Source organism: Neodiprion virginianus, chromosome 2, assembly GCF_021901495.1.
Source record: "Neodiprion virginianus isolate iyNeoVirg1 chromosome 2, iyNeoVirg1.1, whole genome shotgun sequence".
In the NCBI taxonomy this organism is placed as follows: Eukaryota; Metazoa; Arthropoda; class Insecta; order Hymenoptera; family Diprionidae; genus Neodiprion; species Neodiprion virginianus.
In genome coordinates this window covers 23,044,998-23,067,341 of record NC_060878.1, presented here as the reverse complement: position 1 = coordinate 23,067,341, position 22,344 = coordinate 23,044,998, and the positions used below count along the sequence as shown (strand labels likewise).

Genomic DNA, 22,344 nt, shown 5'->3' with positions numbered 1-22,344 from the left:
TCAGACAGATGGATATCATGCTAGATCAAAACATATAGATGTTAGGCATCATTTCGTCCGTCAAAAGTTATCTCAAAAATATATAAAACTAGATCACGTTGGCACTGAAAAAATGACAGCAGACATTTTAACAAAACAATTGTTTAGTAGTAAGCAAAATTTTTGTAATTGTCAAATGGGTCTCAAGTAAAAGTATATAGTGGGGATGTTGAAATGGAGAACATCTAACTAGTAATGACTAACTAGGTTAGACCTAGTGACTTTTGTATTGGGCCGTTGGCTCTCTCTATAAATATATCTCCTCCTCCGTACTCGCTAAAACTCAACGTGTGTGCTGATTAATCTCTCCGTTCACAATACTATCCCGCTCATAATTAATTCCGACACAGAGCACAAATCCCAACAGTCACAAACAATTAATTATCTTGAATCTTAAAAATTAATATTCCCACATCTCTTCCCTAATGTTCTGTGCCTGAGCGTCGTTTTGTGCCCGGGGTGTCATTGCGATCTCCGTGCGAGCTGCGCTCGAACGATTCGTCTCCGCAGGGATGCCAAATCTCGCGTAGATGAGGAGGCGAGCGCGCATCACGCATTTTTTAAAACAGTCAAGTTAAGTCATCCGTCTAGTGACGATCGTGAGTGACGCCGTGCGTTCTCTCGTACCACGACCAAAAGACGAGAGGCCCAAATATCCTCTCGTATACGTTCGCTCTACGGAGTAAGGTAGATGAGTACGGCCCGAGTGTCTCTCATTCTACACGGGACCGAGTGCCCGTACACACATACCAAGGGTCTTGCACCCCTTCATCATACAACGAGCCCGAGCGCTCTTGGTGTACTACCAACACCAATCATACTCTCATATACGTTCACTCCTCAGAGTAAGGCAAACGCAAATCATACGAAATTCGATCGAATCGAATAAACCAAAAATCGCAGTACGAAACGCACTCGAGATCGCGGTGGCATGAGCCAAACGGGTTGTAACCGGCATATACACATTCATATACACAATCGACACATTCACGTGTGCGACACATGCTTTTATACGTTTACAAATACACGTTCATACATCGTGGGTTTTTATGCCGCAAGGCTTTTCCCACAAGAGCCAATAAACATTCATAATTCGATGGCTCAAACGCGAGAGTTTTTTATTCAAGAAAACCTCAACCTCTATCCTTCACACTAGTAAAAAAGGTTCAATTCAAAACTACGAGGCAACTTCGCCTATGAAGAAGCTTCGACTATACACCTAACATCCTTTGACTCCTACTGCCCCCCCCCCCCCTCTCTCCCCTATTGCCAAGATGCCTAGAAGAGATCTGGAAATAGTCGGTAAATAAACAATTGTTGATAACGATGAACATACCAAATTTGGCCGGTATGCGGCACAAAATTGGCCGAATAGAATATGCCAACAATTATGCGATATGAAACAATACAAACAGACATGAACTCGGTAAATTGGCTACCAGGTAACCGCGTGCCTGACGACGAAGTTGCTGAAAGATATGGCTACAAAGGATGGAAGCAACAGGCAGACCATAAAAGTGACGAACCACTGGGAAGGGCAACCCAATCAGCAAAAAAAAAGTTAAAGAAGAAAACATGAACCACCAAACCATGCATGAATGGAACTCAACAAAAAAAAAATGAGAAAACGAAGTGAGATTTCATAAAATACTCAATATCAATGGAGAAGAAGATATGATATGGAGGAGGAGAAACATAGTTGCAGTTAAAGAAAGATGGAAAGTAGAAACTACGACCTAAATAAAAAAAAAAAAAAACGAAAGGACGACAAGCGCCATCCGCAAACATCATCTTTCCGGACATTTGCTCCGAAAACATCGTCTTTCCCGACATGCTCCCCCAGTGTTCTGTTCAGGAATGTGAAATGTAATTTTCTCAAATAGAAAAAACTGCCAGATTGCCCCTTGATATGCCTTACTTTGGAAGGTGGTTACACCCCCTTAAAGTGTTTATTGGCAGGTGAAAAAAAAATACGCGTCGTTCAGTTTTTAATCTACTATAACATATGAAAAAAGAAATCAAATCTAAGAGATCGATCTGATTCGATCAAACCATTATTGTAGCAAGACTTGATATGAAAAACTCATCCATTAGAATTTACCTCTGTATTAAAAACTAGCAATACCCGACGTTACCCGGGTTATAATTGGTTTCTTATTAGTTAAAATTGAATTACTCGGAAGATTCTCATAAAGAAAAAATATAGCACTCACAGAAGAGAATTATCGAATCTTGAAGGTTTTTGACCCCCTCCTCCCTCTTTTGCCATCTTCTATCAGATTCAAAGGCCGCCCCTTCAAATCACACGAAAAAAATGCCCCCCCCCCCCCCCCCCGTCCCCCCACGACTAACCCTTGACTCCCACGGTTACCAGAAGGAATATGACTTTTTGTATATGACGGCGGAATTTCTAACCCCGCCCTACGTCCAATTATTTTTCGTCATAATCTGACAACAACCTGCCCGCCTTCTCCAAACCCGAACACGTAATTTATGAATTCTCCCAGAGATCTGCATAGGATGGTCGCGCGATCAGCAGCATTACAGATCCAGCTCCGCTTCTCCCACTTATGCCATATTCCCCCCTACTAATAACCTTACCTCGCTATGGGCAATCGAAGTGGTCGGTCAACGGTGGGTCTCAGCCATAGCTCAAGTAGTGAGAACTTATAACATTTTAATCAATTATTGACTCAAAATTTTGCATAAAAAGTTGTATGTAACATAACCTATAGCACTTCTGGAGCCATAAAGAACATTTTTAAAAAAGTTTCATGAAGATCCGGCAAATAGATTTTAAGTTAAATCTCCACAAACATACATACAAAGAATTTTATGTATTAAGTATAGATGTACAACCTGATAAACTTCCGAAATTTCTAACGTGGAATACAGTGCAATGTAACATAACACGAAATACATTCTACAATTATAGCAATTACCTTTCCGTAAATATGATGCATGCAGCGGTGATCCGTAGTTGCTTGTGTCATACGTTACAAGACAGAATAAATCATTTTTACAGGTTATAAGGTATACTTCACATCGTATGCGTAGGGGGAAGTCCCGTAACGCCGGACGGCACCTAGTACCGGACACACGTCGTATATCCCAAAGTAAACGAAGTATCAACAGTTTTCTTGTGTGGTTGGAACCTGCACAATGGACGTAGCGATGTGGATGCGCTGCACGTGGCAGTGAGCGCCCGTGTGTCGCCAAAAGACAGTTGAACATTTGAGCTGGCATAAATTTACGTCACGCCTAAGTTTCGCGTTTATTGATTTTAAACAACGCATGATTTTGTTCTTTTATTTTTGGTCTGGGATGTTTGTTGGTATGTATTCTTTCAGATAATGGTCAATAAAAGTTGATATATTTGCAAACAAGCACATATTTCATTATTTAGCTGTGCATTGCGGCTCCCTAATATCGGACACCCGATTTGTCCCCCAGTACCGGACACCCAATTTTTTCTCTGAATTTGACTATATATACAAAACTTGATCTGAAGTGTTTTAGTGTTATTCTACCATGGCTAACCAATCAAAAATACTCGAAAGAGAAAAATGGTCCGAAGGAACTATGAAGAAGGCAGTTCAAAGAGTCTTGAGTGGCAACATGACAGGTAGAGAAGCTGCAGTGAAATATGAAGTACCAAAAAGTACCTTGTGCGATTGCGTGAAGATTATGAGAAGTGGAGGCGAATGTATTTTTAAGCCTTGACTGGACTTCTTCACGACGCAGGAAGGCTGAGAAAAGTGCGATTTTGACTTCGTCGCCGTACAAGACCATGCTCGAAGAAAAAGAAAACGTCAAAATGTCAAAGGCAAACACAAGTACAAACAGAAGAAAGTCTATTGACAATAAACTTGCTGCGAAACCGAAAAAACGTAAGACAACTGTAGAGTTTGTTGGCGATTCTTCAATTGAAACACGCGAAGCAATGCAAAGAAAAACCATGTGCCTTGTATGCCTTGAAGAGAACGATGAGGATTGGATTCAGTGCTGCAATTCCAAGGAATGGGTGCATTAGATGTGCGCAGACATCCCTGAGTGCTTTGACAAATATATATGTGACCACTGCAAAATTCATTAAATTTTAAGACATTTTTTCCATCCGTACTATTAGTGTCCGGTACTAGGGGACACTTCTTTGACACCCTAGTTTTTGTTACTAAATAAAATTGTATTTCATTCTTAGTTTAACGTTATATACTAATTCCAAAAGTTCCTATATTGTTAAACATATTCTAAAGATTATAACAAAAATAAAAATAATCATGTTTTTACTTAAATAACGATTTTATTAACGAATAACCTTAGGTGTCCGTCACTGGGGGGACTTTCCCCTATGCATATTTACCCACCTGGTTGATTGAACTACCATTTTCGCCGACAAAGGCCTCCCCGATGTTTATCAGCTTAATCCCCTCTAGTCCCAGTGACTTGGCGAAATCAATCATGCCCAATGCCATCCTTAATCCGCGGGTATAGGCGGACGGCTTTGCATACTGATTACCCACGTTGAAACTAAATCCAACCACGCTAATTCCAAGTTCCTTAGCCTTTCTCAATATCTTCGGTACTTCATTGACAGGATCGCAACCTTGTTTCACTCCAATTCTTCTTACCTCCGTTGTCGAATCGCATCCGAAGTTAATGAGAATTCTGTCAAATTATGAAAAAGAAATGTTAGTCAGCAGGCGTGAAGTAAGAATAGTATATTATGCTACAAGTGCGGAAAATGTGCGATATCAGATCAGTGTGAAATTTGCAGCGTGAGTCACGGTGTAAGGAAGTAAGGTGTGTTCTTGCGCATTACTTCGGCCAATGAGAACGTACCCCCACATGGCGTTATTTTGAGCACCATTTTTAAAAGCTATGAAACAGCCATTCATTCTTACGTCCATCGAATCTTATTTGATGCGGGAATAATATTCAAATGTTAAATAATTGGTTACAACGGTTATGTTGTACTTTTTTCGACAGAAACAGAATTTTCGTCGTGACGTCATATGGGGATCAGGTGACTTTGCTACTGCACATCTCCGTTTAGAGCACGCCTTGTTTCCCTACGACGTGGCGTGATCCGCAAACACTTTTGGCACGTCCCGCTAACTTCGTAGTCATGTATACCGTGAGTTTTCCTAGACGCGGAACGGCTGTGCGCCTGATTCAGGCAATCGGAGTTACAACTTATATTCAGGTTGAGCATTGTATTCCACTGCGGCCATCCCAAACATTGTAAAAACGAATGATATTCGACGTTGTCAAAATAAATAATATTTGACGTTTGAAAAGTTGAAATACTCGTAAACTACGCGTTGTTGTTAGATTTAAGAATACCTAACTAGTTCCAACTAGGCCTTTGAGCATCGTCGTTTCTGTTTATTTCCCCGCAATTCTGCTTATACTTAATGCAGGTTACATCCAACCTCCAACAGGTTACGGGTCCAGGCCCAGAGTGGTATTGTAATTGTGAGAATTGTGATGGAGCGAAAGCACAAAGGACAAGTTCTCTAAACCAAGCTAATTTCGGATATTCAAGATGGCGTCAGCAAGCTTCAGTGCATCGATAGAAAAACTATCGGGACGTGAAAGTTATAACACATGGCAGTTCACGGTTCAAACATACTTGCAACATGAAGAACTATAAGAATGCGTCACAGGGGAAGAAACTGACGCTAAGAAAATCATGAAAGCAAAGTCAAAAATCATTTTGATTGAACCAGTAAACTGTGTACATATTCAAAATGCGACGATGGCCAAAAAAGTGTGGGATAAATTGAAAGCAGCATTTGCGGACTCCGGGCTCACAAGAAGAGTAAAATTACCAAGGACACTGGTAACGTCTCGTCTTGAAAGCTGTGAAATCGTAGCAGAATATGTCAATCAAGTAGTGAGTACTGCTCACAAATTGACCGGGATAAGATTTGAGGTCAGTGATGAGTGGATTGGCACGTTTTTATTAGCAGGTTTACCGGATGAATATAAACCAAAGATCATGGGCATAGAGAGCTTCGGCACCAATATCACAGGAGATGCTATAAGAACAAAACTTTTGCAAGACATTAAATCAACCTTTTCAACCACCGAGAGTGCCTTTTACAGTAAAAATGTTAAGAAAAAATATACTTAGAAAAAGGGACCGCATTGTTTTGGGTGCAATCGACACGGACACAAAACAGCAGACTGTCCTCAAAAAAACGACAAGGTAGTCGAAAACAAGAAAGTAGGAAATCAAACAAGTGAATAACAAATCGAAGAAGTCGGTAGCGGAGTTATGCGCGGGATTCTCAACTGGCAAAGCGAACTCCGAGGACTGGATTGTAGATTCAGGAGCGTCGATACACATGACTATGCGAGGGGACTGGTTGAAGAGCACAGGTGACACTCAAATTAACGAGATTGTCATAGCTAATGAGTCTAAAATGCAAGTAACTAAAAAAGGTACCGTTGAAGTTCAATTAAGCCTGTGTGGAAATGTCAAATCAATAGAAGTCAAAGATATTTTACATGTACGGAATCTATCTATTAACTTGTTTTCCGTAAGACGAATCGTACAGAAAGGCGACCACGTGGAGTTCAATGCAAAAGACTGTAGAAAATTTGACGCAGCGAACCTAGTGGCAGCTGCAATGTTGGTGGACGACATGTTTAAACTGAATGTGCATAAAAGCCTTGGTCTAATGGCTTATATTAGCGAAGGTAACAATTTGAGGCATCGCAGACTGGGGCACATCAATTTCAATGATCTTAAAAAATTGAAGAATGGCTACGTTACAGGAGTTGATTAAAACGACAGCAAAGACAACCACACCTGCACTGCATGTCTGAAAGGTAAACAAAGCAGACTAGGTTTTTCCGATTTTGAAACATGTACAACTGAGATATTGTAACTGGTGCATTCGGATTTATGTGACCCTATGGAAACCAAATCCTTAGGTGGAACCAAATATTTTTTCACATTGATTAACGATTTTTCACGTAAGCTGTATGTATATTTCCTAGAAAATAAGACTGAAGTAGCACAAACATTTGCAAATTTCAAAAATCTTGTAGAAAATCAGACTAGAAAAAGGATAAAATACCCTTCACAAAAAAAGGATAAAAACCATAAGAACTGATAATGGCAAAGAATATTGCAATAATGAGTTACTTAGGTTATTGCAGAAGGCTGGAATCCAACATCAAGCCGCAAACCCCTATACCCCAGAACAGAATGGGGCAGCAGAGGGAATGAATCGGACCATAGTAGAGAGGGCAAAAAGCATGATATTCGATGCTGGATTGAAGCCTCAGTTTTGGGCTGAAGCAGTTTCAACAGCAGCATACATCAATCGATCGCCAACTAAAGGATTACAGAACCTGAAAAAAATTCCGGAAAAGGTGTGGTCAGGAGTCAAACCTGATTTCAAGCATTTGAGAATTTTCGGTTGCAAGGCCATGGTCTACGTACCAAAACAAAAACGACGCAAGTGGGACGCTAAGTCGTAAAAGCTGATTTCTGTCGGTTACTGTGAGGAAACCAAAGGTAATCGATTCATTCGACTGTATTCAAACAAATTGGTAAAGAGCAGAAATGTTGTCTTCGTAGAAAAACTAGCACCTACTCATAAAACGTCGCTCACCGAAAATCAAACCATACCAAAACCACTTATACTTCAGACCAAGAGGACAAAGAAGTAAGTGAAACTAATGAAGCGGCGACTGAGTCCGATTATGAATCCGCGTCTGCCTCGGAAGATTTCGCAGAATATCATACGACAGAAGACTCTACCGCAGAGAACTTGTCAATAGAAGCAGAACCACTAAACATAGGTGGGGACACAGCGAAAGCCTCCCGAAATGGACGACTACGTATTATACTTATCTCAAGCAAATGAAGCAAGTGATGCCTTGACAGTTGAACAAGCTCTGAATAGTCATGAAGCTCGACATTGGCAAAAGGCCATGGCAGAAGAATATCAGTCCTTGAAAGAAAATAACAGTTACGAATTTATAGATTTACCCCCGAATAGAAAACCTATTAGCAGTAAATGGGTGTTTAAAACCAAAACAGACGATAAAGGTGATGTACTACGACACAAGGCCAGGCTCCTGATCAAGGGATGCGCCCAAAGAAAAGGTGTGGATTACGAGGAGACTTTCGCACCTGTAGTTGGATATAGTTCAATAAGATATCTGATGGCTCCGGTAGCAAAACATGACTCGGATATTGAAAAGATGAATGCTGTAACCGCGTTTCCACAAGGGGATCTCCACGAAGAAGTACACATAGTTCCATCGAAGGAATTCTACAATGGGAACAAAGTATGGCGTTTGAGAAAGGCCATATACGGCTTAAAGCAAGCAAGTCGGTAATGGAATATTAAGGGAGCTTTCCAGTGTGAAATTTTCAAAAAATCGATTTTTTTTTTTTTGCTTTATCGAATAGTATACACTCTTCCGAATATTCCCTGAAATTTTCATGCCGAAATTCAGATTATTTCGGTTACTGTACAACATTTTTTGGAAGAAGGCAACGGAGCGCTACAGCTGCCGCGTCGGCCGTCTGCTCGTGCCACTGTTATTTCTATTGTCTCGTTCCTACCTGCACGTACATGAACTTGGCTCGCCAATTGTCGAAAATGTGAATTCGGACTATTGCATAATTTGCCGTTAATTAGCCGTAAATTAGTCGCGCGACTTATTTTTTGTCGCACTCAATTTTCAAAAAAAAAGCGGATGGCGTGCTAAATTCTTGAAAATCAATCAATCACTGTGTGTGGCAACTAGCCCCAAAGCACGTATTCTGCGGCAAGCAGATAGTAGAAATCGCTACGCAGTGTGCTGTGTGCACCTTCAATGAAGGTTACGACCCAATTTTTAAAATTTTGAAGACGATGGGATGCACGATAGGGCCGAGCGCCGCACATTTCGCCGCTAAGTACAAGAATGCGCGCATCATCCAAGCAAACCGCCAGGCGTCCCTGGATAGCAAAGAGGCGAGGACAGCTCGTCGGACTGAACAATCCATTGAGCACGATCTTTTCGAAGAAGCAGAAGGGATATTGTACGGACCTGGCATCGCTGATTGACCGTAAGTGAACGATTTACCTAAAATTTCCTCACTTGAAACTTTGGACGCGTTTATCTCGAAACAGCATTTTTCAAAACGGTGTCCAACTTGGAGGGCAGAGTTTTAAAGCTATCGAGTTGAATTTTTTACACAATATTCTTAACGTCATTGTTTATCGTGCTATGGAAGCTTTTTTTTTTTTTTTGACATCTTCCTATTTTTTTGTAAAAAAAACTGCCAAAAAAAAATGCTAAAATCGATACTTTTTGTTCAAACCGGCGCCATTTTTGCAAAAAAAAAAAAAAAAGAAAAAAGCCTCCATAGCACGAAAGCCAATTATATACCGATTAATAATCTTTTTGTGTTTTTTGTTTCAGATCAAAATTGTGACCCCCAACGTGGACACCACATCCGAGTGCATTTTCTGCAACAATTGTTTCATCATTTTTATAGATATTAATTAATAAATAAATCGATCTTTAAAAAATTGTTTAGTATTCTTCAATACCCAATTAATATACAAAAAAAAAACCAGACCGATTAGATTATTTTTTCTTTAAAAAAAAAAATCGCGAAAAACAGCGATTTTTCGGGCTGTCACACTGGAAAGCTCCCTTAAGCTAGATGCAGAATTGAAGAGAGCAGGGCTAAAACAATCCAGAGTAGACCCGTGTATATATTGTTATAAAGGGTGAAATCATCAATCACCCATGTTATCGTCTTTCTAATGATCTAGTAGCCATCTTAAACTGTAAGCTTTCATATATCATAAAATGAATAGGGTTGCTGCGTCAACAAATATTATTGTAAAAACATTCAGTCTCTGGACTTTAAAAAGAGAACTTCGTGTCAAAATATATCCACTTTCTTTCTCAAATAATCCTCGTTTCGTGAGACACCTTTGGCTCGGCGTACGCTTAATTCACACAGAGAACCCATTGATTCTCTTAGTCCATTCGTACTTTTCCCCGTTGTTACAATATTATAAAACATCGGGCGTGAAGATGCTGTTTTTGGCAGTGTACGTCGACAATCTGTTGATTTTTACGAATGACTAACTCACTAAGGAAAATGTAAAAAGTAAACTGAAGAAATGCTTAAAAATGCTTCACCGTTTTCTTGATAAGAACTCCTATTTTAACATTATCCTCTTTTCCAAATGCATCGCCCTTCTGCCTGTGTTGACTCCAATCTTATCTCTCTTCATCTCTTCCCTGACAATATATCCCCATGCTGTTCTATGTACCCAAAGTTCCCCTCCAAGGTATTTGCATTCCTTTTATCCCCTTTTATTCTTCCCAGCCTAATATTTCCACTCCATGAAAAATTGAATTATGAATTTATATCGTAAGTACTACTTTAAAAATTTCAATTCCCAAACACTTTTGTAATTTATTTATGTACATGAAAAAAATTCAATTGAAAGAAAATTGTACTATTTTATTCTCATACTTTTCATTTATTCTATCAAATGAACTGACGTTTGGTTTCAAGTCATAAAAGCTATCAATAATTGAAGTTTCTTCAGTTACTCATTATAAAGATAACTCGAGTTCATTTTTTTTCTTCTTTGATTCTCCCATCACAAAAGCAGCTTGTGATAGAATATTAATTGATCACCGGTTACAAATTTGATTTTCTACTAAAAGTTTTTTAATTACACATTACATAAATAAATAATAATTGTATGTGTAATGGGATCAAAAAGGTATAAGTCAAAAACTAAGAACATTGCATAAAAATAAAGCGAAAGTGGCTTGTAACTATAATAAATGAACATCGGAATGTACTACGGGAGAACAATTATTCGCCTTATATTTTACGAATATACTCACTTCGCCTCCGGAAATATGCTCTTGATTTTGTCCATTTCAAATTCATTGCAGTCAACCGTGAGTATGTCCACTCCGACTTTCCGCGCAAATCTTATGTGTGAATGCAGTTTTACGGCACTAGAGAAAATTACACGTTCCCTCGGTACCCCACTCGATAGTACTTGCTCGATCTCGTACTGAAACACATTTGGTTTTTATATCATCTTGCCTCGCATCGAGCTCACACAAGATCTGCTATGATATACCAGTGAGCCTAATACTTACGGAGAGAACTTGCCAGCCATAACCCACGGATTTGCACGAGACTTCGCAGAATGAAAAAGTAATAAAAATAAACGAAGACTTATTTCGGCTTATCGAAAATCACTCGACCGTTTCGGAAGAAGTAATGGGTCAAGCAGGTCAGTAGTGGCACAATTGCTAGCGTTCCGACGTCGATTTTTTGCGCCTCATTTTCAAGTCCGGACGAATTTTTGTTTCTTTATTTTTCCGTTAAAGTATGCTTCACGAATGTTCCTTATTTTATTGATAAATATAAAGGGGCTATATTTAAATTATAATTCGTCATTCCATAGCAATTTTCCGAAATATGGTACAGAGTATTAGGTTGAAAAATAACAGGAAATAACAAATGTATAATAGCGAGTAGTTTAATTTTTATGTTTATTGTTACATTATTACAATTTAAGAAAATCCGGTGTATTTCTCGGGGTGGTAATTATTAAAAAAATATTCAAAACATAAAAATTCTGTACACCACGAGCAACGCACGAAGGCACTTTTCTCACAATCACATTTCTCGCTATCTGGTGATAATATTACGACAAACCATGCATACCGAATCATTTTCTCACATGCTAGCGCTTGCAATTGATTATGAACAAGGCGTATATTTCAATTACGTCGCGTCTACTTGTAATATAAGACAACATGAAATAAGACTGCAGCAAAAGTGCCTTTGTGCGTTGCTCATGGTGTGCAGAATTTTTATGTTACGAATGTTTTTATGATAAGTATCACCCCGAGGAATACACCGGATTTTCTTAAATTGTAATAATGTAACAATAAACATAAAAATCAAACTACTCGCTATTATACATTTGTTATTTCCTATTATTTTTCGACCTAATACCCTGTACCATATTTCGGAAAAACGGACAATTGTTATGGAATAACGAATTATAATTTACATATAGCGCCCTTATTCTTATCAATAAAATGAGGAACATAGGTGAACCATACTTTGACGAAAAAATTAAGTAAAAAAGAAGTGTGTGTGTCAGCTCCGACGCACGACCGGAGTTTACTCCTTACGAACGATAATTATGATACATATCGAATAGAAAAAGAGGGTAAATGAACGCGTCCTCCAAAATGATAAGAGAAACAAACATATATCTGTAATTATTCGGATTATTTACATTACTTCAATAAAAGCGTTGTACGTAAAAATACACGTATCAATGCATAGAAGTACAAGAAAACTTTAAAGTCAAAACATTAAAAGTTTATGGTTAGGTTGCTGTTTGAGTACGTTGTATCGATACATTAATGCTACTATATGTATTTATTATACAGCATGCATACCCTGTACTCGGCAGCAGTATATGTACAAGTTGCGGCAGAACTTCGTAACACGCAGGGACACAACACTCACGTACAAACATACGCACACATTTAACTCTCAGACCAGAGGTAGTGAACTATACCGGGACAATCTCTTGAAACTATACATACAATGCGCATGCACCAAATAATTCAATCTCATTGGTCGGTGAAATCGCCGTGCGGCGATGTTTTCGTCTGCTGAGCAGAGCGCCAACGTACACAAAATGAAACTAAAGCTGTAAATCTCTCGCGCGTAAAGCCGTGGATTGAGGTTATGCTGCTGTTTATTTTTACGTAACGTGAATTGTTTAAAAAGAACAGTATCGTTCAGCAATACCGCGGTCGATATCGGAAGATATTCAACCGACGCAATAAAGAATTTAACGGAAAAGCAAATATCAAATGATACAGAAATTGGGTGTTATTTATTGAAAGAAGAAATCTGAAATTCAATGTGAAATATCTTTAACAAGTGGGAGTCTGGACAAACAGAGGTAGGTAAGTAAAAACAAAGTTTATTGTGAACAGATTCTGTATTTACATAAAATTAAAAATGCGTCTCATTGACGATTTATGTTTTGTGCATTTTATTGGAAATTAGTTGTATCAAAAAATACCAAAAGATCCTGTCTGATAATAATAGCTTTTAATATTTTCAGGTACGAAATAATTCATTGTCAAAGCGGGACTAAATTTGTCAGGCATGGAAGCATGTAGGTAAATTTCTAATTACGTGATCCTTGACTATTACAATATTTTAACATGGATTCAATGATAAAATTAGTTTTTTTTCAGCAGGCTCGAAGTTTAAACTTTGATTAACACGAGGAAAATTATGCCTTACCTGATGGTCAAAACGCTTAGGTGGCAAGGATCCTGGATTCTCGAGCGGTGCAATCATTATAACCATGGAACCTGGTTGTTCCGTCAGACATTAGGTGCCAGAGTGAATTTCATCAGGCCATCGCCACCTTCTTAACATTAGTTGAGGCAAAATTGAAGAGCGGGATATACTACAGATGATAATGGCTGAATATCCCATCATTTTACTTTGATCGAGCCAATAGCGATAAGTTTGTTACTTAACCGTTGCCGCCAATTCGTTGTACCGAGGAATGATTCTGTGCACCATTGCAATTCAAGCATTATTATTGACCAGCATTGTTTTTCAAACTTTGTACCATTTAATTTGGTATCTTATTTTGAAGCTCACTTTTACTCTCTTTGGCATTAAATTCAGATAAATAGTTTTTCAAGTCCTCAATTAGATTGTAGGGTTGAATTTTGCTAGGCAAACTGAATCAATCTAAATCTAGAATTGTTAAATAACTTCAGTTAAAAATGTCTTTAAATTTAATCTTAGTTGACGGTGTCATCAGGCTAGCTAGTTGCACGATAACTTAAAACCAAATTCAATTTTACACTCTTTATAGGGTCCTACGCTAAGACTGAAAGCTTGTGAATTTCCATTTACCGCAATTATTTCTGCATTTCATGTTAGCATTGTCTGGAGCAAAAAAAATCTCATTTTGAGCTTGGAAATGGAACCTGAAACGCAGAAGTTATTCGGTAGCACGAATTGAAAACGAAGAATTTTATAATGGTTCCTGCAACAAAGGGACTCCTTCCAAATATCCTTGTTACAAGGTGATGTTCGGAGAACTATAAAGAAGATATTGTATCGGATTACATTATTTGGAAAAAAATCTTCATAAACTTCGTTATAAATTAGATATTAATTTATTTTGATGGAAGAAGGGACACAATCTTGAATCCGATAAGTCAATATCCTCGTAATCATTTTCTGACATTACTCTAAAACATGATTGTCCTTGAAGCTAATTGTGACGTTAAGTCGCATTTTGAGAAAGTTGATTTTCAACTTGTGTCATAGGATGTGATCTACGTTCCTGGTTTCTACGCTTCCGATTAGATTTTCTTTGTTTCGAACCGCACTAACATGAAATACAGAAATCATTTTAATAAATCTAATATTACTTGAATTTTCAATTTGAGTATTAGGTTCCCTTCATTTATTTAATCGAACATCATTGAAAATTTGCGAAAGAACTCTGATAATCATTAGAAAATTTTTAATAGTAGTAGCAATAATTTATTGATAGGAAAAAATACATTGACTATCGACTACTTGTAAATTTTGTTGAACTATTTTCGAGAAAAAAAAAAGATTCACCATTCTGTTACAGATAGTGAGATATTTAAATTTCTTGAACGCTCGGTCTAATGTCTCATTTTCAAAAGTGATAAAATTCAATATTACCACCTGAAATCACAAGAGAGTGAGAAAGTTGCTTAGTTGCTTGAAAGTGGCGATGATCTTTGTACGTGTGATAAATTGAATAGGCAGATAACAGTAAATATTAGAGATGTAATTATTTTGGCCGTATCACCTGTTGATAGAAAAAAATTTTATTGTTATTTCTAATGTACGAAATAATAAAAGTGATCAAATAAAATGTTCCCACCTACCTCCTGCGTTTCTTTCAAGCACCCAACATTCAAACAGATTTCTCATGTCAGTCGAATAAAGCCAATTTTCAAAGAGCATTAGCATCATCTTTCCGAGTCACTACCTCGACTGTTTGAGATTCTAACTTCAAAAATTCGTATTAACTACATCGCCGCCAGAAACAGAGTTTGACATCTGAAACTCGGAGTGGCCAGCCTGTCCGAGCAGCCTATAAAACTCGCGCATGCGCATTGTATGTATACTTTCAAGAGATTGTCCCGGTACAGTGACACTACGAAGCACCGCACAAAGAGGAGACCCCGAGTATAGGATACGCTGTGTAATGTATTCCATCTCATTCTGTTGCACGTTCAATATATATGTTTGTCTCTTTATATAACGCCTCAAGTTTTCGTGTTACACTTGATTTTACTCCTCGTATAATTTCCGTACCGGGCCCCGTAACTCAAATCGTTTCTTAAGGATAAACTCCAAAAATTGGTCGAGACTTGAATACGAGCGGTAAAAACTCACCGCTGTAACACTAGCCACTGCGCCACCGATCCGCTCTTCCGTGGTGCACGCGAGTAGATACATAAAGCGGTTAAAGTCGAAACTTTAACTGTTATTTTATTTGAAACGATGGTGTTGACGGATAAGCTGAAATACGTATTCGTTTGTTTTTATTAATTTTTCATTCTGCAAAGTCTCGTGCAGATTCGTGGGTTACAATTGGCTGGTTTTCCCGCTGGGACCCATATTTTTTTTGCAGCTTTTTATTTATTACACTAATTTTTTCTTAACAACTGTCGAATTTTTTGGTTCCACATGGCCCCTGAAATATTGAGAGAGTATCGTTTCTACAAGTGCCGCTCTTACAATTTCGTTCCTCTCAATTCGCTTCAAAAGTTTCGTTTCTACACGTGCCGTTCCTACAAATTCGTTTCTCATACATGCAGTTGTCAATTCCGTACATTTTGATTTAATTCAATTCAATGTAATTTATTTTAAATTATTTGACCGCTATTTTTAGAAATGAACTCGTAGGATTGGTACTTATAGAAACGTTCCTCTTCCTGGTGAAAATTCTTACTACTATGATTTTCCACAGAAATTGGAACATTTCGTATTATTTCGTACAACATTGTATACATGCATAGATTTCGTAAAGAATTGTTATTTTTCGTTAAAAATTGTATGATCTTGTGAATGTGTTATTGAAAATATATAAAATTTCATGAAAATCTATAAGACTTTCTGAGGAACTATGCATATTTACAATTTTTCAAGAAAACAATTTATTGTGAAAAATTGTGGAAAATGTTCCAATTTTAATGTATCATCGATTTCCATCGCATCCACTGCAAGTAGATCCAATAATAAATGCCACAAGATTTATAAATTATCTTGTACTGGTCGGGATAAACTTGGCGGGTGCTTGTTGTCTTGAACATGCTATTATACCTGTTACTCTCCAGATAGGTACGATCAAAAATCCCCGTAAAAAATAAATAGTATAAGGGTACGAAGAAATTAGCGGCCTGAAAGTGAAAGACCTGCAAAAAGGAATCATTTTCTAAAAGCTCTGTGACAGAGCACGCTGCTTTCAAAGCAAAACTTAAATTCTTACTCAAAAATATGAGTTGTAATTTCAAGGAAGATATTGTCGAAGAGGTTACCAGAGCATCAAATCCTACAAACTTGGGGCGTGGTCAATAGGTACAAATAAAAACTTTTCTGCAAGGGGAACGGGGTATAATCATTTTCAAGAATAATATAGCTTATATATTGTGACGTGGATTTTTCCCGCTCCTCGGTCACTCGGAGAAAATGACCGAGAACTTACCGCGTGCACAATAATTTGGCGTCCACGATGTACCCTCGATCTAAAAACAATATCGCGAAGATTTGTTGGGCGCCTGGCGTGATAAACACGCCTCGAAATTATTGATGCGCTATGCCGCGACGATATGCTCGGTAGCTCATTACCGCGGAGAGGGGAGGGGTAAATTTTGGGTAGAGAGAAAGGTGTGAAATACGCAACGCCCACACGTTATGTTATGAAGCAATGATAAGATCAACTAATGTATTTTCTTCCAACGATGATACAAAAAGAAAACTAATAACAAAAAGTTAATAATTCAAACGTCGCTCCTCGCGACTCCAAATACAAACGGGAAACAATAATTCTTAATTCGCTATTCGCGATTCCTACGCAAATGCTTAGATTTAACAAACAAAAAAAAAATTATATAACAGAAAAGAAGAAAGAAAATTAAATGAATAAATCTGAACGACCTCTTAGTCCTACTTGCGCTAGTTGCTGCTTTAATAATAAACACTATCTCCAATACGAAAGAAAAAAAAACAGAATTTTACTCGACGCGCTAACCGCGTCCGTCCTCTACTAACTACGGCGCTAACCGCCGTTTAACAATAAACCGCTAGACAAAAACTAAACCGAAATCATAATCGATACGCTAACCGCCATCGATAATAAATCTAGAAAATTTCTTAAGCCTCCGTGCGCTAATCGCCATCTTACTAATAAACAATAATTCATAAACTAAAACAAAAGAATGTGACTCGACGCGCTAACCGCGACCAAATTAATAAATCTAGTAAGCTTTTTATTCGTGCTTATTTATAGCGTATTATTACACATCCGAGCTCCAGTCGTAGTCGCCATTCCCAAAAAGTTCGCAAACGGTCCCGCCAATCCGAGCGTCTATGCACGTAGATGCGCGACCAATACGAGAGCTGACACTTTATTCACACGCAGACTCGACGAGACTCTGTAGTAGTATGGCAAGGCGGGTTCTACACGCAGATTCCTGTTACCAACACTTACCGACATTCTCCCCAGACTCAAACCTTTTCCGCGATGACGTTACAGTCTGCCGTACCGGCTTGAGGTCAAAACCGTGCAACCTTACCGACAGTTGTATCGGTCGGAGGTCAAAATCATGCTGTTTTATCGACAATCTTACCGACCGAAGGTCAAAGTCTGTAGTGCTCGCCTGCCAACGGTAGAAGGTGCAGCGGGGGCGAGAACTTTTTTACCGTCCCACATTCTTTTCCCACGATAGGACTGCTGATGTGTAACGTTAACCACTCCAAATTCTTTTTCCACGGTAGAACTGCTGATGTGTAACATCAACCACCCCCACATTCCTTTCCCACGTTATCAACCACGTGACATTCCAAAATTAATGAATCCGAGAATTGTTTTTCACTCACTCGGATGTCGGTTTGACATCCAAGGTCGACCGATAGCCGCGGTACATTCAAAGCCATGGATCTGCGGTGTTGGGTTACTATCGCTCTGGGAATGCTAAAAGGTGCGCGCGCATACACAAACATACGTACAGCTACCCTATAGAAAGGACGCTCATCACTGCAAACGATCATTAAGTCACAACTTGTCAAGTTTACGTGAGGAAAAAGCTCAAGATGGAATCCGCGAAGTGTTTGAGATTGATCGATATTATGGAATCGGCGTACAAAATCTTGGACAAATCATCATCAACAGCAGAGTTTCAGAAATGGATAAAATTTGGAAGTCAAAATATTCGGCTTCTAAACAAAATTTTGCGAAAGGCTTCATCGATTGGAGGAAAGATGAGAATTATCACAACGATCGGACTCTTGAAAGCGCTCGCGGAAAAATTCAAACGTCTTCAGAAAACGGGTGGAGGTACGCGGAAAGTAAGAAGTAGCGATCGAGTTCACTGGGAAGATTTGGAATCAGCTTTCGAGGAGAGAATTCGAACTGGATCCATCGTCAATTTGAAGCATAAAGATGTGGAGAGATTTTTAGAAGACGCAAAGGTACTAGCTGTGACGAGACTAAAAAACGCTCCGAAGAAAGACAGGAGCTTGAAAGCCAACGTTATCCTGGCTTGTAAATTTGAAGTTAGAAAAGATGATCGCACGGTGGAAGAGATCAAATTTTTGAATACGAGAAACGAAATCATCCTCCAGACAACGGATATCAACGAATGGTTCATCGAAAACGCGACGGAGCGTTTGTTGAAAAAGGTGGAAGATTTCCAGGAAAACGATTCAGGCTGGTCGCTGACTGAAATAATCAATTTGACTGTGAATATCAACAAGTACGTGTCACTACGAGGCGGTGTCTTCACATACACACCACTACCCAAAGATATTCAAGATAAGAAGGCTGTCGTCAACATCCGTAACAGCGACTCGTATTGCTTTCTTTGGTCGGTCACCGCAGCTCTGTTCCCAGCCGACAACAACAATCCCAGTCAAATTACTTCATACCCGCATTTCAGCTTAGTCCTACAATACGACGGTTTGCATTTTCCAATTTCTTTAGACCAGATTCCAAAATTTGAAAAACTCAACAAACTTTCAATCAACGTTTATGGTATAGATAGTACGGAAAAACAAAAGCGCAGTGAAATCGTACCCATTTATTTGAGCCGAAACAAGTCTGAAAAACCTGTAATTCATCTTTTAGCAATAGAAACTGAAATCACTGACGATGACGATGATGATGTCGATATGAAAAATTATGAAAAAAATTGAATCTTTCATTTTACTTGTATTCGAAATTTGTCTCGATTAACAAGTTCTCAAAGTTCTAAATGTAATGGTCGTACTTGGTTGTGCGATAGATGTTTGACTTACTTTCATTCTGAAAGATGTTTGACAAAGCACAATGTAGATTGCATGAATTTAAACAAAACCAAAGTTATTCTACCTACAGATGAGGAACAAATACTGAAATTCAAAAATTTCAAGCATAAAAAAACCATTCCATTCTGCATTTACGCGGATCTCGAATGTTTACTGGAACCTACGCTCAAAAAGATGGGTACAAGAACAATTTATCAGAAGCATCTTCCGTATAGTATAACTTACTATCTACATTGTGCGTTTGACGATTCGCTTTCAAAATTCAAAATTAATCGCGGAAAAACTTGCATTCAATGGTTTGTGAATGAGTTAGCGGAATTGGCACATTCGTTAGCAGTTTATTTCAAAACTGTTGTACCGATGGAACCGCTCAATTTCAATTTCATTTGTGAAAAACCGTTTACACTCACAGACGTGAAACATCGTGATCACTGCCATTTCACGGGAAAGTACCGTGGTGCTGCTCATCGAGGTTGCAATCTAAATTACCAAACTTCGCACACTATCCCAGTGATATTCCACAATCTGTCGGGTTATGATTCACATTTTCTGATCAAAGCACTGGCTACATCGTTCGAGGGCACAATTGAGCTTCTACCCGTGAACAAAGAAAAGTACATTTCTTTTATAAAATATGTCGAGTGGACAGATATAAAGTTTAGATTCGTAGATTCGTACCGTTTCATGCCCAGTAGTCTTGAGAAATTAGCAACGCATCTCGGTGATGATCAGAAATCAATCACACGAAAATTTTATCGTAGCTCAAATAAATTTCAGTTATTGACCAGAAAAGGAGTGTTCCCGTACGAATACATAGACAGTTGGGAGAAGCTCAAGGACAGACAGTTACCATCCAAACAACAATTTTACTCAAAATTAAATGATCGGGATATATCAGACGACGACTATGCACATGCATGTAAAGTTTGGCAAACTTTTAACGTTCAAACTTTGGGAGAGTATTCGGACTTGTATTTACAGACGGACGTGTTTTTACTAGCCGACGTTTTTCAAAACTTTCGACAGAGCTGTTGGACGACGTACAACCTGGACCCGTTACATTACTACACCGCGCCCGGTCTGTCGTTTGATGCGATGTTAAAGTGTACCGACATCGAGCTCGAGCTTCTCACCGACATAAATATGATTATGTTTATCGAAAAAGGTATTGGTGGTGGTGTGTCACAGTGCTCGAACAGATACGCTAAGGCTAACAACAGGTACATGGGAGAGGAATTCGATCCTGAGGTCGAAAAATCTTATCTCATGTACTTTGACGTTAATAATTTGTACGCTGCTGCTATGAGCTTTGCTCTGCCATAAAGTTCCTTCGAATGGTTAACAGACTTCGGACAATGCGACGTTCTTACCATCTCGGACGATGCGGAGTTTGGTTACATGCTGGAGGTGGATTTGGAATATCCTGAGGAATTGCATGAAATTCATAAGGATTTACCACTGTGTCCGGAGCACTATATACCTCCGATCTCGAATAGTAAGCAACCAAAATTGATGCCCACGCTACTTTCCAAGAAAAACTACGGTGTTCACCATAGCGTTTTGAAACAATGCTTACAATTAGGCTTAAAATTACTCAAAATTCACAGAGTTCTCAAATTCACACAAACTCCGTGGCTCAAAAAATACTTAGATTTGAATACCGATTTGCGCAAAAAATCTCACAACGAATTCGAGAAAAATTTTTACAAACTGATGAACAACGCAGTTTTTGGCAAAAGAATGAAAAATGTTAGGAAGTATAGAGATGTCAGGCTGATCACGAAATGGGATGGAAGATACGGTGCTAGAGCTACTATAGCCAAACCCAATTTTCACAGCTGCACCGTTTTCGACAAAGATATAATTATCGTTGAAATGAGTAAGACGAAAGTCAAGTTGAATAAACCATTGTATGCAGGTTTCTCCATCATGGATCTGGCTAAAACATATATCTACGATTTACATTATAATTATATTAAGCAGAAATTCGGCAACCGAGCAAAATTAATGTACACGGATACCGACAGTTTGATTTACAATTTTACCGTACCCGATATATACGAACATATGAAGGAGGACTTGCATAAATTCGATACGTCTGATTATCCGCTTGACAACGTTTATGGAATGCCTCTAGCGAACAAAAAATTTCTCGGCTTGATGAAAGATGAGAATAACGGAAAAATAATGCTGGAATTTGTAGGATTGAAAGCTAAATTGTACGCATTCCGAGACTTGGGAGATGAGAAACACAATAACCGTGCCAAAGATGTCAAAGGATCAGCGTTCAGAAAAATAACTTTCAACGATTATTTGGAATGTGTTTTGAACCGTGAAAATTCGTCTACAAATCAACATTTGATATTGAGTCGAAAGCACGAGGTATACACCGTAGAACAGCAGAAAGTGGCACTGAGCTGGAATGACGACAAGCGGATCGTGTTTCAAAACACAACCGACACGCTTCCGTGGGGCTACAAGCCTGCACCTTAGCTTTGTAATTTATAACTGTACCATGATGTAAAAAATATTATTATTATGTATGATAGTGAATAAGAACGCTCCGAAATATAGAAAATTGTACAACGATGCATATGTCTGTCGATTGTCTAAAAAGTAATGACGCATACTTGTTATGTGTCTGGTATAAAATAAATAGGCACATA

At 38.5% G+C, this 22,344-nt stretch overlaps 1 protein-coding gene across 1 annotated transcript in view; it reads right to left on the bottom strand.

Moving 5' to 3' along the window:
* Window positions 1-22,344, bottom strand: part of LOC124298782 (ornithine decarboxylase-like) — an 89,312-nt gene that overhangs the window by 7,922 nt on the left and 59,046 nt on the right. Inside the window, exons 4-5 of the mRNA XM_046751265.1 lie at window positions 10,936-11,111; window positions 4,407-4,707 (exon numbers count right to left, since the gene is read on the bottom strand). Coding sequence (XP_046607221.1) covers window positions 4,407-4,707; window positions 10,936-11,111 — 477 coding nt within the window. The remainder of the gene's footprint in view (window positions 1-4,406; window positions 4,708-10,935; window positions 11,112-22,344) is intronic.